This window comes from Pelophylax lessonae, assembly GCF_965119305.1.
Source record: "Pelophylax lessonae genome assembly, chromosome: 3".
Classification (NCBI taxonomy): domain Eukaryota; kingdom Metazoa; phylum Chordata; class Amphibia; order Anura; family Ranidae; genus Pelophylax; species Pelophylax lessonae.
The window spans coordinates 521,324,137-521,339,693 of record NC_138770.1 but is presented as its reverse complement, the minus strand read 5'-3'; the positions used below and the strand labels follow the sequence as shown (position 1 = coordinate 521,339,693).

Here is a 15,557-nt window from a genome sequence, read left to right as displayed (position 1 = left end):
TGCCCCAGGTTTGAGCCCATTGGATCTGGTGATGGACAGACTATTCATTGGTTAGATTTTCTTTCCATTATTACTGTCAGTGACAATTTGGCAACTGATATTAAAGGAGAGGTGTTTATCCTGAATGTCTATGTCAGTGTGGACACTGTACTAACTATTGTGTGGATAGGTGGGATCGTTATTATTCCTTCTTTCTTTTTTTATATGCTTATTGCTGGAAGTATGTTGTGGTTGTGGAGGCTCAACTGTATCTGTGTCTTAGCATTACCTTTTTTTCTTTTTTTTTATGTTCTGTGTTTTATTATTTCAATAAAACTTTTCTTGATTTCAAAAAAAGGGCTTGTAAGCTGCAATATATATTAAAATTTAAATTTTTCAGTTTAGACACAGTTTATCTATATTTTACTCCAGCCAAAACTAAGAAAATAAGAATTTGGCTTTACATACACTTTAAAATTCAGGTGCTTCCATTGCTGATGGTTATTTGACTAGTAAGCTGAGCTACAGCTTTTAGTACTATCTGAGTCATTGACCCGTGTCATATGATTTTTGGGTCAGTAACTAAAAGCAGTGAAGCAAGACTATAAGTATTTTTCAGGAAATGTCTTTAGCGAAAGGAAATACAGTTGACTAGCCTTTGTGTTTCTGGTTTTGCTGTGGGTGGTAAGGGAAGCACTGTAACCCAATACAGGTTTACAGCATTGTATAGTGCTGCAAGTCAAGCAAATGAAGCCTACTGGTTGGAGGAGAGAGCACAGGCACAGAGGTAGGTGATTTCATCAGTGAGCTGCTTATCCTTTACATCCAATCACAGTTTTAGCCACTTGAGCAGACTCTTGTTGAAATCCTTGCTGTCTCAACCTTGGGTGCAGCAGCCCTGGAACTGGAAGCCCTGCCTTTGGCTGAGATGGGATGGAGTAGTCAGTAAGATTAAGAGTAAGAGTAAGATTGCATCTCAAACTGATCAGCCATTAATCACAGTGAAGTTTGTTTGTTAGGAGGTATTTTGCTTTGTTGTTTTGGTTTCTTGAAGTAAGGGCTACTGATCAGAGTAGGTGAAAGGCTTCAGTTGAAGTTTTTGAAGTCTTTCTGGTAATTATTGAACAAGGGCAATAACAGTGGGTAAGAAATTCTAAAGCTGTCCATTAGGTGTGGAGTTACTGGTATGCTTTTGTTATAATTTGAGAATGCTAACAAGTGTGTATAACCACTTAAGCCCCGGAAGATTTTACCCCCTTCCTGACCAGGGGTTTTTTTGCGATTTTTTACTGCGTGAATTTAACGGACAATTGCGCAGTTGTGCGACACTGTACCTAAACGAATTTCACGTCCTTTTTTTCCCACAAACAGAGCTTTCTTTTGGTGGTATTTGATCACCTGTGCGATTTTTTGATCATGCGCTATAAACAAAAAAAGAGCGTAATTTTTGCAAAAATAACAATATTTTTCACTTTTTTTTATATGAAATTCCCCCCCAAAAAAATGTAAAAATCAAAATTTTTTAACATTTTCGGCCAAATTGTTTTATGCTACATATGTTTGGTAAAAAAATTACAAAAAGCGTATTTTGATTGGTTTGCGCAAAAGTTATCGTGTTTACTAACAAAGGGAAAGATTTTTGTCATTTTTGGTGAGTAATGGCGGCGATCTGCGATTTTTTTGCGGTACTGCGACATTGCGGCGGACAGATCGGACCCTTGACTGAAATTTTTGACACTTTTGGGGGTACCAGTGACATTACTGCAGTAATCAGTGCTATACATATGCACTGTTACTGTAAAAATGGCACTGGCAGGGAAGGGGTTAACTGTATTGGACAGGGAGGGGTTAAGTGTGTCCTAGGGGCGTGATTCTAACTGTAGTGGGACATGGCTACTAGTGTAAAAACAGAGATCAACGGTTCTACATAGTAGAACCGTCTGATCTCCATTTTTACACAGGGGAGAATGACAGGCGGCTTGTTTACATAAGCCGTTCTGCCTTTCTCCCACTGTACCGACGATCGTAGTGTGACCGGCGGACATCGGGTCCGCCGTCACACGCCCGCACTCCTCCCTGAACGAGCCGAGGCGGGGGCGCGCCTCAGCGGGCGCGCGCTTGCCCGCTATTGGCTCAAATCCCAGTGACAGGCAAGTGACGTAGATCTACGTCACTCTGCCTGGCCGGGGCTGACTGCCACAGTAAATATACTGTGCGCAGTCAGCAACCGGTTAAAACCAATTCTGGACCGGAAGGTTTTACCCCCTTAATGACCAGGCCATTTTTTGCGATACGGCACTGCCTTACTTTAACTGACAATTGTGCGGTCGTGCAACGCTGTACCAAAAAAAATGTACTGTATGTACCGCAAAATGATGTACAGGTATTTAATTTCCCCAGACAAAGTCGACCCGCCGCAGTATAAGTGCGGCAGTTAGTCGGCAAGTGGTTAACACTGTGTGCAAAGGTTCTTGCTATACGTGCTTCCCTAATTTAAAAATAAAATTACATAAATAACAAATGCTTTGTAAGTTTTAGATATTCATATATTAGTATATTAAACATTTAATTGAGGTGTAAATTACCTTGTATACTTCTTTTGAAGAAAGCCTTACAGCCCTCACATGACCAGACTCCATAATGATACCCAGATGCGTAGTCACTACACACTGCACAGTATCGTGTCTCTTTACTGGATTCCATTGTTGGTGTTCCTTTATCATTAGTTCCATTTATCCGATCTCTTCCATTCTGGCGTCTGCTCTCTGAACCTGATCTGGAAGAATAAAATGTACAATTTTATTAAAAATAAAGGTTTTAGGCCAGCAGTTATTAAAAAAAAAAAAAAAAAAAAGAGTATTCAAATGATGTAACTAGCTGGCCATTTGTGAGAATTTACAACATAAATCTTAATTAGATACAATACCCTCACTGAGTCTTCATGAAGAGCAAAGCTGCTTATTTAGGTTTAAAGCTGCCACTAAAAAAGATCTGCTGCCCCTCTGCACTCTAAAGGGTGAAATAAATGTGTTATTGGCCCAGCACAGGAAGGGGTATTGCTATAGGATAAGCACATTTAAAGCGGAGTTCCAGCCTATTTTGCATCTTTAGTGATTCCTGGAGTGCTCGCTATGCTGATCAACAATTGGGCATTTTCAATTTTTTTCGGGGGTCCCTTACCTTATTTTCAGGGCATTTTAGATTGTACTTCCTCCTTCTCCCCCCTCTGTGGCCTCGGCCACCGACATCACTTCCGCCTTTGCATTGCATCCTGGGAGCTGTTTGTCATCGCTCCCAGGAGGCTGGAATCAGGAAGAAGTCCCAGAACACTCCCTGGAATCAGGAAGAAGGACACAGCAGATTACACTGTGGCTTCAGATGCCCACATCCAAGATGGCCCCGCCCAGATAGCCTTTTTAAAAGTAAGATTTTGACTAAAATCCAATACTGTACACCTTGTAAGTATGAGAATAGCAGTTCTGTAAAGGGTGATGGAATAGTATTAAAGGGGTATTTTTAGTTAAAAAAGGTGTTTGAGGCTGGATTTCCGCTTTAATATAAGGCCTAAGAATGTGCGTAGTAAATAGGGACTGGTCTATCATATTTCTAGCTGTACAAGACTGGAGTACACTGTAACCATGGGGACTTTAAAAACGATATCACTGCTCCAGTGACATTTGACTTTTTCCATTTTCAAATGCTGTAGGGGGTGACTTCAGATAAAACTGTACATCCCCAGAGACGATCAAGTTGCCAGTAATGCCAAACTGAAGGTTTTCAGGGCTTTGGAACCGTCTTTCTAAAGCTGACCATAGATGGTTTGATGTTCGGCTGGTTCAGCAGGCACTCCATGTTCAGCTTCATATACTTATTTTCCTTTCAATCCCTCACTGCACTGTTTAGCCACCAGGAGGGAAAGAAGAGCTGAGTGTAAGCTTTGAGCTACCAAAGTTATAGCTTAGATATGGCTTAGTCTCCCCTGGGACACTTATGGCAGAGCTGTCTCATGGAATGGGTTACGTGCTCCTCCATACAAGGCATTTGATTTGGCTCCAAAAAGGAGCAGCAGTGTAGCAAAGGAAAAGTAGGTATGGTGGGTTTATTAAGAATGAGATAGTAAAGCAAAAATGTTGCTTTGCTAGAATAGGCAAAACACATGTTTACTTTAAATTAAAAAAACATCATTTTAATGCCTCCAGCATAAAGATCCTGTTAAAATATTGTTATTCCTGATGACTTTGTGATGTGTTCCACCTAGTGGTTAGCTATGTATGACTTTCTCCAAGGCCTCTGTACATTCCATAAGCCCTCTCTACAGGAAAGGGAAACAGGTCAATCCTGGAAATCAGAGTCAATTTTGAGGACTCAAAGGAAGCCAGCCATCATATTGGGCACATGTTAGGCATGGAAGAACATCTCATTCTGTAGTGGCAGCATCACAGGCAAGAAGTAAACTTACTTGTACCCAGCATCTGCTGCACACTTTAGTAGTAGAAGACATTGGAATAAAATGATAATAAAGGCTTTGTTTTTTTGTCTTCTTTGTAATAACAAACATGGTATACATACATGTGCAAAACCATTGCACAGAGCAGCCCCAAACATCCTCTTCTGGGGGTTTTCCCCACTGGCGATCTTGGCTCCTCTTTTTCTCTGAGTGCTCCCATAGCAAGCCAATTGCTTTAAGAAGCAATGATTGATAGGCTTGATCAAAAGCGGTGTTGTGTGTGTCTATAGACACACACAGCATGGCTCAGCCCTGCTCTCTCTTCAAAAGCTTTGATTAACAGCAGCAGGAGCCAATGACACATTTTCCTCTTCTCTAGAAAAGAGGAAAAAGGGAGAAGAGCTGCTGTATATGGGCACAGTGCTGGATCGAGATTGGGCTCAGGTAAGTGTTTATGGGGGGGGGGGGCTGAGGGGAGAAGCTTTTGAAAAATGTCTTACACTAATGCAGATAATGCGTTAGGGTAAAAAAGTTTTGCCTTTACAACCACTTTGATGTTGAGTTTATTTATGTGTTTTTACTGTTTGTACCCTTTTAATAAAGCCTCAAGATTTGTTTACACAGTCTGATTAAAAATGAGAGGAGGGTGTAGCTCCATGTCAAGCTACATACTGCCACAGGGTAATGTGTAGCAAAGACAGAACAGTGAAACAGTGGATATCCAGCAAGAGATACAGGACAATGACTACACAGTGGCCTGCTACCCTGTCATCTCAGTCAACTGCATACTACAATACAGTGTTCCCTACTAGGTCAAGCACCTCCACAAATAAAATGTGGCAGATTCTGGCATTTTTTTAAAAAAAAATAAGGTCCCAAGTCTTAGGCTCTTCTAAATCCTCATCCACAAGTAATGCACATGTGCAAAAGCTGGAGCCACAAAAGTTTGAGCAGGCAATGCTAAGCAAGTAATGCATATGAGAAAAAGAACTGCTAGAGGTTGAAAAGGCACGGCAAAAGGTGGTACAAGGTATTCTTAGAAATGGAAAAAAGCACACTTGGAGGCTGAGAAATATGCCTTGAGACTAGGAATGCATGCTTAGAAGTTGAGAAGGTGCAGCAAAAGGCATCCATGGAAATGTAGAAATCACACTTACTGGCTATGAAAACACATCAGAAAGCACTCTTAGAAGCATCCCTAGAGAGACTTGCAGGTGCCATAGCTGAAGCAGATTCACCAGAAACCATTCAATATCCTCACAGTGGACTCAGCACATGCATTGTTCTTGGGCCAGAGCTTTAAGCTAAAGGTTCGCTGCAATAGAGTTGGGCCGAACACCCCCAAGTTCAGTTCATGCCAGAACTCTTGAACATCGGAAAATTTTGGACCCAAACCCCCGAACCTGATTGAAGTCTATGGGACCCGAATTAGAAAAATCAAAAGTCACCATTTTGAAGGACTATATGCAAGTTATTGGCCATAAAAGGGTATGAGGGCCTGGGTACTGCCCTGGGGACATGGATCAATGCAAAAAAAAATGTTTTAAAAAGATCATTTTTACAGGAGCAGTGATTTTAATGATGCTTAAAATCAAACAATAAAAATGAAAAAATCCTTTAAATATAATGCCTGGGGGGTCCCCTTAGTCTGCCTGTAAAGTGGCGCATATGTACCTTATATGGAACCTGCTGCAGCAAAACTGACATTTACAAAAAAACGAATTACATTGAAATTCCTGGTAATACAATACCATTGCCCTTTGGGTCTGGTATGGGTTTTAAGGGAAACCCCACACCAAACTAAAAAAAAAAAAGCATGGGGTCCCCCCAAAATCCATACCAGACCCTTATCCGAGTATGCAGCCCGGCAGGTCAGGAAAGGGGGGGGGCGAGCGAGCAACCCCCTCCTAAACCATACCAGGCCACATGCCCTCAACATGGGGGTGCTTTGGGGTGGGGGGGCTCAACCCCTTCCTGTCCTGCCAGGCTGCATGCTTGGATAAAGGCCTGGAATAGATTGGTGGGGGAGGGGGGCCTCACCATTTTTGTTTTAGTTTTTCTCTATTGTCGGCAATGGGGTTTTTTTCATACAGCTGTCAGCGGGGAAGACTGTTGACAGCTGATGACTCATCTATTGTTAAGGACGCAGTGGCCAGCTTCCTGGCTGATCCTTAACAACCAGCTATTCACTGTGCCCTGATTGGGCAAAGCTTAGTCTGCACAGTGCAGCTCACAGTGCATTGTGGGGCACTTGGCAGGCAAATATCCTGCTGAGCGTCCCGCAAAATTTGGTGTTTGCAGAACGAGTGAACAGTCGATGTTCCAGCTGAACTTTTGCTCAGCTTGAACTGTTCACTCATCTCTACTCTGCAACAGACTTTGGAGAATTTTTATCAACCCTACATGCTAAGTAGCAACCCTCAACTAGAAGAGATAAGAAAATATGACTTTGAGGTGACAAGCCAAAGATGCTGCATGGCACCACTGCAAATTAGTGACAAGCTTTAAGTCTGCAAAAAAAGAGATACCAAAGCAAAGGGACTCCCCTTATGACAGACTTCCCAAGTCTGCAAATTATTCTACAGGATTATAATTTATACTTGAATGATATGAAAGGCCATCTTAAACCAGATGCTCTTAAAAGGTATCTCTCCCCTCTATAAAAGTGCAAAGTCAAGAACAATATTTTATGATGCTTCTGTTAAAGCAATAGCTCTTGTTGCCTACTTCAAAACTGTGGCCATCGAAACACAATGTCATGTAGAATTTTTTATAGGAAAAACAAAAGTAGCTACACATCAAATAGAAGCACACTATACCCAGACTAGAATTTTGTGCTACAATTTTAGTTGCTAAGATAGCCTAACTTGTCACTTGAGAAATTGACATTGAGCTCAAAGACACCGAGTTCTAACCTGACAGAAAAGGTTACATCTACAATGAGACCAAACAATTCTATGCTTATTTTTAACAACAGAGTGCTAAGGATTAGGAGGTCTACATGTCCAAAATACTGGCATTATACACCTACTGACCACAGCTGACCATGTAACAAGAACTGATGCTGCAAATCATCTTAAAGGTTTGACAGAGCCTGTTTTCTTGTATAACACACAACAGACCATCTCACAGACTGGAGCATTTGAGCTGGTAGATGATGGCATAGGTCTCTCCACTACATACAGTAACCTCAGAATCAGTCTCAAAGATTTAATAGATTCTTGACCTGGATTTAATAGATTCTTGACCTGGAATTCACTAATTTGGGTTATTACTTGCCTTGCACACATACTGTAGCTTGTTCTTTCACAAGTGTTACACATTCAAATGACAGTAGTCGTAAAAGGGTGGCATTATTACCAACATGTCTATTCAGCAGCATAATATCAGTAATCTCAAGATGTCCACATCTGCATTGTGCAGTATTAAATCTACACCAGTGGGTGTCAGAGACTTGCTAACCGGCGCATTGGCAATCGTCCCTACTATTCAGTGTATCACAATAAGGACTCTCCTTACCTTTTTTTTTTTTTTTTTGGGTGGGATGGGGGAAACCTATAAGAGACATTGGAGAGGCAGCAATAGGATCAGAATACTGAGCCAATGTGAATCCAAATGGATATATGAACCACATACTCTTACACCTAGAGCTCAATGTGGAATATGATGTGAATTGCTTCATCAGTAACTAATAATACTTGTATAATAGTATAATTCTAGGGCATTGTAATAATATTAGTTTACCACTAGCTGGGGCACTCTATTTCCCCAGGGAGTGATTTTAAATGGTAAGGCTTATGAATTTTTTGATTATGTGATATTTTTAGTAATCAAACAAATTTGAAGTTTTATATGAAGACAATTTATGTAGATTATATTGTGATTGATAAATTAGCTCTAATGCAGTTTTTAGACATATGCTGAAGTTATGGCTATTTATATCTTTCTTTTAAGATGGTTATTTATATTATGTTCTTAAGAGGAATTTCTATGCGAGCATCAATACTAGCCTTGACTGTTTATAGTGTAGGTTAGTATATCGGATTGTGCATGCAAATTTGTCTGTAACCATAGCAATGTGTAAATGAAGTGCTCCAATATAGACAACGTGAGTCACCCAGCTTCTATTCCCTGATGAAGTCATGTGATTGATGACGCAACACATTGGGCAGAGGCGGTTGGCGTCAGACCAGGAAACGGGAAGTGCGGTGCTGGAGTGTAGCCAGTGATTACCTATGTTATTTTTTTTTATCTTTATTTATTATCAAAGATTATAATACAAAATAGAGCCTATTGGGCATAGCCAGACTTATCAATATACATAGAAACATGAGCAACCCGACTATTCTATTTGGTCAACCGATTTTATTAGTTGTTTGCCTATATTCTGTCTTTACATGGAGACTCTGTATGTGTATACGGGCCCCTATAAGGTGATTTATTCTAGGAGGTCACTTTAGCTCCGCAGCACATCTGCACACTCATCGACCCCTTGGGCCCTGGTGTTGAGCATTTTTCTTTGTCTAATTTCCCCTCTCCTCCATAGGACAGAGTCAAAGATACCTAGATTTACTTCATGTCTTTGCATTCCGCCTCCCCATACCCCACCAGTCTGCTATACATAATATATTTATTTACTGTCATTCCTTACCTATAGGGCAAAGAGGATATAGAGGAGGGGCCACACATGTATGTTATGGGTCTGTTCGGTTCAAGACAGTTTTTATCACTTATGGGGGTACACTGCAGAGCCCCTTTTATTTAACAAATTCCCTTATACCCACCCTTCCCTCCCCAAAAAAAGAAAAAAAAATTTATACAGTAACTTTCCTCTCCTCCCCTCCCTACCCCCTCCTCCTTTCATGGGACATTTACTAAAATGTCCCATTATACAGCATCTCTGTCCCCACATGTCTAGCTCAACTAACTGTGAGTGGCTAAAATTTTGTTGATAGAATATAGTTAATCCATTGTGACCATGTTTCGCGGAAGCAGGCTTCCTGCCTATTTAATGATGATGTAAGTTCCTTTCTTTTCATAATATAATTTACTGCTCTGATCCATTGGCCCACAGTAATGATAGATGGGGATTTCCAATGTGTTGGCAAATACACCCTAGCCGCATTTAGGAGATGTTTCACCACATATTTTTAGTATTTATATATAGGAAAAGTGAGGTAAGGTGGCGCTGCCTAATTGGTGTAATGAATAAGATGTGATGTTCACAAGAATAAATAAAAATAAAGTGCTGTAGTGTTGACTTATTTATTACTTCTAACACTTTGCAACACCTTAACTAGGGGATCACCCCGGTTATTAATTATGTTTCGTTCTTTCACATATGCACTTTAGATTTTGGATCAACCAATTATATCTAAGTCAACACTACAGCACTTTATTTTTATTTATTCTTGTGAACATCACATCTTATTCATTACACCAATTAGGCAGCGCCACCTTACCTCACTTTTCCTATATATCTAGATATAGCTTTCGGGATATATTTTGGGGTTGGCTGCAGCCTTCTTTTCTTTTTTTCCCTGTCCAAAAGCGCGGAAATTTTTTACCCTTAATTTTTAGTATTTACTTTTAAAGAGAGAGTTGAGATGCAATAGACAAGCTGCCGGGATGTGATTTATAACGAGACCAGTAATATCCCTAATCAGAGTGCCTATATTTTGCCAATAAGGGCGTACTGGAGGGCATGTCCAGCATATATGGAAAAGTGTTCCTCTATCTTCTCCACATCGCCAACAAGTAGGATCTGTGCTCGGGAATATGCAATGTAATTTCCATACTCCCTGGTCAATATCTTATATCCAGATTCCTGCAATCTGGAGGATATAGATGATTTATGTGCAAAATAGAAAAAAATCTCTCTGTTCCACAGAGATTGTTATATTTAGGTCTCTTTCCCATGTGGCTATATTTGGTGGTATATAAGATTGCGAGGGCGTAATCAATTCTGCATAGATTCTGGACAGGCCCTGCCTAATAATCTGGCCCGATGCACATGGTTGCTCAAAGTGTCGTATTTGAATTGCTTGCCATGGTGAAAGAGGTGGTGAGAGCAGTAGCTGGATATCCAATTTGGGTTTTCATCCTCCTGAATCCCTAACATCTTGGATTCTGAACTTATTCACTGCTATAAATTGACAAAATTTAGGGTCATAAAGACCTGGTGAAAATTCTGGATTTCCAATCACTGGTGACATATTAGGCAGTGATAAGGAGTTTATCATCTTTGATTATCTATGTTATAACCAGCCTTGGTACATTTATATTAAATTAGTGCATATGAATTTATGAGTGTATTACTTATTTTCTTATAAAGTGGTGGCATTGTTTTTAAGTACTACATTTTTGCAGCTCTTTATTATTCTTTGTGAGCATTTTCCAACCATAAGCGGGAGTGAAGAACAGAAGAGTATATCTATGCCCTCAATGGGAATATACATCTGGGATGAATTGGTGGATTCCAAGGATTGGAGTGTGGAGCTTACACCATTTCTTCCCTCATAAAAAGGGGTGTAAGCGCAGTAGACCTATATTCCTATATAGGTTGAATTGATAAAGTGAGGGAATATGTGTCACAGAGGTGGAACATGTGGTGTCATGGAGTATATTGTGGAGCACAGGACTTGGTGATAATGTCTTACAAGTATATTGAAGAATATTGATTAGAGATTTTTTATATGAGCACTGTGCATGGACTATAAGGGCATTCATGCTGACCCGGTTTATTTTATTCTTTAATTTTACAAAAGTTTGATATAATGATAGTCACATTAATACTTTTTTCATTGTAGCAGCAAGGCATTCATATTTATTTATATACTATGGATGTATGAACACACATTAGGTGCCAGCAGCAGCTTTACTAATTGTTCAAGTTTGATTTGAGTTAAATGTGATTTGGGGGATTTGATATCACTAGGTTTTAACAAGAAAACATTTTTGCAAATTTTTGTTTTTGATATATTTGGTGGTAGCGCAGGAGTATTTTAATGATTCAATGTATGATGCTGGAATGCATGGGTAATTTTATTGAAAAGGTAAACTAACCCATTAAGGATAAATTACCCTGCAAACATTTTTTTCTGCAGACCTCCCTATCAGGAAGACTTCTACAGCATTATAAAGATAAAAATCATGAAGAAAATTGCCTTTAAAATATGGTATGGATCTGCTTTTCAATCCAAGTAAAGGTAACTACTGTATATGCAATTTAACTTGTAAAAACCTCCAGGTAAGGCCCTCTTGCCTTAATCCAATACTTTGAAAGTACTGCATTTACTAGTCTCCTGTCAGCTCGGTTTTAAACCTTTTTGCCAAGTTAGAGCTGCATGTTATTTTTTTTTTATAATTAAGCATCTTCTAGTCAAAAAGCATAATGCAAACAATGTGCTCAGATATTGCATTTCTGCCAGATTTTTAATGATGCATAAAAGTTTACACAGAAAATTTAAATTACTGCTTAAAGTCAGAAAGTTCTCTTTGCAGATTCAGACTTTTCTTTTTTATTGACATCTAAGAATGAAATTTGCCTTCATGGGAAAAACCTTTAAAAAAATTGTTCACTGACCAAGTTTCAGATCTATAAATCAAATGAATCCTTATACATTTATGGTACTTAAAATGTTATTTATTAATGGGAGTTCTGCTGTGTATATTGGACGACATATAAGCATATACAAAAAAGACATTTATGGTTTATTTCTAACATGTAATAAAATAAATATTCTAAGGCAGTAAATTTTAGCAATACAAATGAAATGAGCTCACTTTGACTACAGAACAGATGGTCAGTTGTGTAAAGAATTAAAAAAAAATGTATTTGTCAAGATATCTAAAACAGCCATAAAGCACTGTGGATTCAACCGCTAGCTATGTCATTACAAGAGACAGTAGTGACGTAGCAGGTAACAGGTAGAACAGTTAAAAACCAGACACCCAAAACACCTGGAAATGTGCTTAATGTCTGAAGCACATAAGAGTAACAACAGGATCAGAGCCAAGGAACTGGTAAGTGTATATTTTGGAGAGTGCACTTTTATATACATTTGTTCTTGGGAATGCATTTGATTGCACAGAAAAAAAGGGGAGCATCTTTCATATGAGGTCCTACTAGTACTTCAATTTCCTTTGTTAGATTGACAGCACAATGCAATTTTTGACTAACTCATCATTTTTGTCCCTCCTATTACTAGTTTGGGTGGTGCTGTAAAGGTATTACAGGAGAAGTAAATAATAAAAGTGAAAAATCTTGCCTTCTCTCATACCTTAATTTTAGTAAACATACTCTTGTGTCGTGTTACCTTGCGTTGATACTTGCATCTTAAAATAGTGCATTTATTTGACAAATAAATAAACTATTTAAACTATTAAAACTTACAAAGAAATGAAGGATTCAGGGAGCTGAAACTTCGAGTTTCCAAGAGACAGCCAAGAAACCTTAAGGATTTAGAGAAGATCTGTAAAGAAGAGTAGACAAAAATCCCTTCTGAGGTGTGTGCAAACCTGGTAACCAACTACAAAAAATGCCTAACCTCTGTGCTTGGCAACAAGGGTTTCTTCAACAAGTACTAAAGTCATGTTTTGCTTGGGGATTACATAGTTTATGAGGTTGAAATAAGACATCAGTCCATCCAGTTCAACCCATGATGTGTGTGTGTGTGTGTTTGCTGTTAACCGTACATCGTATACCCCTGTATGTTGTGGTCTTTAAGGTGCCCATCTAATAGTTTTTTGAAAGTATCGATGCTCCCTGCTTATACGACTGCTTGTGGAAGCGAATTCCACATCCTTACTGCTCTGACAGTGACGAACCCCTTACGTATTTTAAGGTTAAACCTTTTTCCTCTAGTTTTAGTGAGTGGCCACGTGTCTTATTGTATTCCCTTTCTATAAAAAGTTTGGTCCCTATGCTAGGGTCCCCACCAGTCCAGTATTTCTACATTGATATCATATTTCCCTCAAGCGCCTCTTCTCCAGAGAGAATAAGTTCAGTGCTTGTAGTCTTTCCTCATAGCTGATGCACTCCATTCCTATAATTATTTTTGTTGCCCTTCTCTGGACTCTCTCCCGTTCCAGCACATCCTTCCTGAGGACTGGTGCCCAGAACTGGACAGCATACTCCAGATGTGGCCAGACCAGAGTCTTGTAGAGTGGGAGAATAATCTCTTTATTTCTGGAGTGAATCCCCTTTTTTATACATGCCAGTATTCTGTTGGCTTTGCTTGCAGCGGCTTGGCATTGCATGCCACTGCCAAGCCTGTTGTCCACTAGTACCCCTAGGTCCTTTTCCATCTTAGATTCAGCCAAAGGTTCCCCCCCTAGTGAGTAGCTTGCTTTCGTGTTTCTGACACCCAAGTGCATTACTTTACATTTTTCAACATTAAACCTCATCTGCCATGTAGTTGCCCACCCCATTATTTTGTTCAGGTCCGCTTGTAAGGTTTTCACATCCTGCATAGAAGATATTGGCATGCTTAGTTTAGTATCATCCGCAAATACTGAGATTGTACTAGATATCCCCTCCTCTAGATCATTTATGAATAAATTAAACAGGATTGGTCCCAGGACAGAACCCTGGGGGACCTGACTTTCCACACCCGCCCAATCCGAGTACTACCCATTAATCACCACCCTCTGGACTCTCCCCTGGAGCCAGTTCTCTATCCAGATACTCACCCTATGGTTCATACCTACACTCCTTAGTTTGTACAATAAGCGTTTGTGGGGAACTGTGTCAAAGGCCTTTGCAAAGTCCAGATACACCACATCCACAGGCTTACCTTTATCTAGGTCGCAGCTCACTTCATCGTAGAAGGTTAATAGATGGGTTTGGCAAGATGATTTTTCATGAATCCATGCTGATTACTACTAATAATACCATTTTTCATTACTAAAGTCTTGTATGTGGTCCCTTAACAACCCCTCCATAATCTTGCAGACTACTGATGTTAGGCTGACCGGCCTATAGTTACCCGGGATATATCTCGGCCCTTTTTTAAATATTGGTACCAAGTTGGCTTTTTTCCAATCAGCTGGCACCATACCCGTCTGTAGACTATCCTTAAAGATTAAGATCAAATCAAATACTTTTTTTACTCACTGAACTACAATCTAATTTATAGCATTTTTAAATGTTTTTTTTTCACAAAGTTTGGTTTATATTCGGTCTCTATCTTTTAAAAAACACCTATGATAAAAATTATAGACCCTTTATTTCTCTGTAAGTGGGCTAACTTACAAAATATGCAGGGGATCAAATAATTATTTTCCCCACTGTATAAATATTGTAAATATGTTGCAGCATTCAAAATGTATGGATTTTCCTAGTTCTACTCTAAAACACAGTCATCCAAAAAGTAAACTTTACTTTACCTGCATAGTTTTACTTGGGTGGCCAAGACCCAATGCTTAACTATGCTTATACCTGTTTATTCTTGACTCTGGAATATGCCCATTTCAGTTAAAGCTAATTGAATAAAGCAAATTTTAGTTAACACTAATAAAAATGGATGGATCCAATTATGTGTTATTACATTTTTTTTATTTTTTTTTTATCAACACAGAATAATATCCTTTAAGGCAGGGGTCCTTACAATTTTGATACAAAGGGTCAGTCACTGTCACATAGTAGCCAGTAAGAGCCAAAAAATGGCCTATTGTCTAGGGCAGTTTGAAAAAAATTCCCTGGTATTAAATGTTCAGTAGGAATAAAACATGCCCTAGCATCGTGGTTAGTGGCGGTAAAAAAAAGCCCCTGGTAGTTAGTGAGTGGTGTCTGGCAGAATGGCTATAATGGTACCCTATCATTTATATTAGTAATACTAAGAGTAATAATACCTCGTTGATTTCAGTGGGGGAATAGTGCCCTATTGTTGGTGTCAGTGGCAGGAATGGTAGCTAACCTTTGGATTCAGTTAGAGGAATGTTACCCCATTATTTGTGTCAGTGGAGGAATAGTGCTTATGCATTGTTAAAAGTGGGAGGCATACTGTAGTTACCCAATGTTCATGTCAGTAGAAAGAAAGTTACCCCATCATTGGTGTTAGTGGGAATAATATCAACCCTGCATTGGTGTCCATTGGCTGAATAGTGGCCTATTCTTGATTAGATACGC

At 39.3% G+C, this 15,557-nt stretch overlaps 1 protein-coding gene across 1 annotated transcript in view; it reads right to left on the bottom strand.

The window, feature by feature from the left end:
- The window catches only part of ESR1 (estrogen receptor 1), a 273,637-nt gene that overhangs the window by 163,571 nt on the left and 94,509 nt on the right, over positions 1 to 15,557 (bottom strand). Inside the window, exon 2 of the mRNA XM_082250152.1 lies at positions 2,565 to 2,755. Coding sequence (XP_082106278.1) covers positions 2,565 to 2,755 — 191 coding nt within the window. The remainder of the gene's footprint in view (positions 1 to 2,564; positions 2,756 to 15,557) is intronic.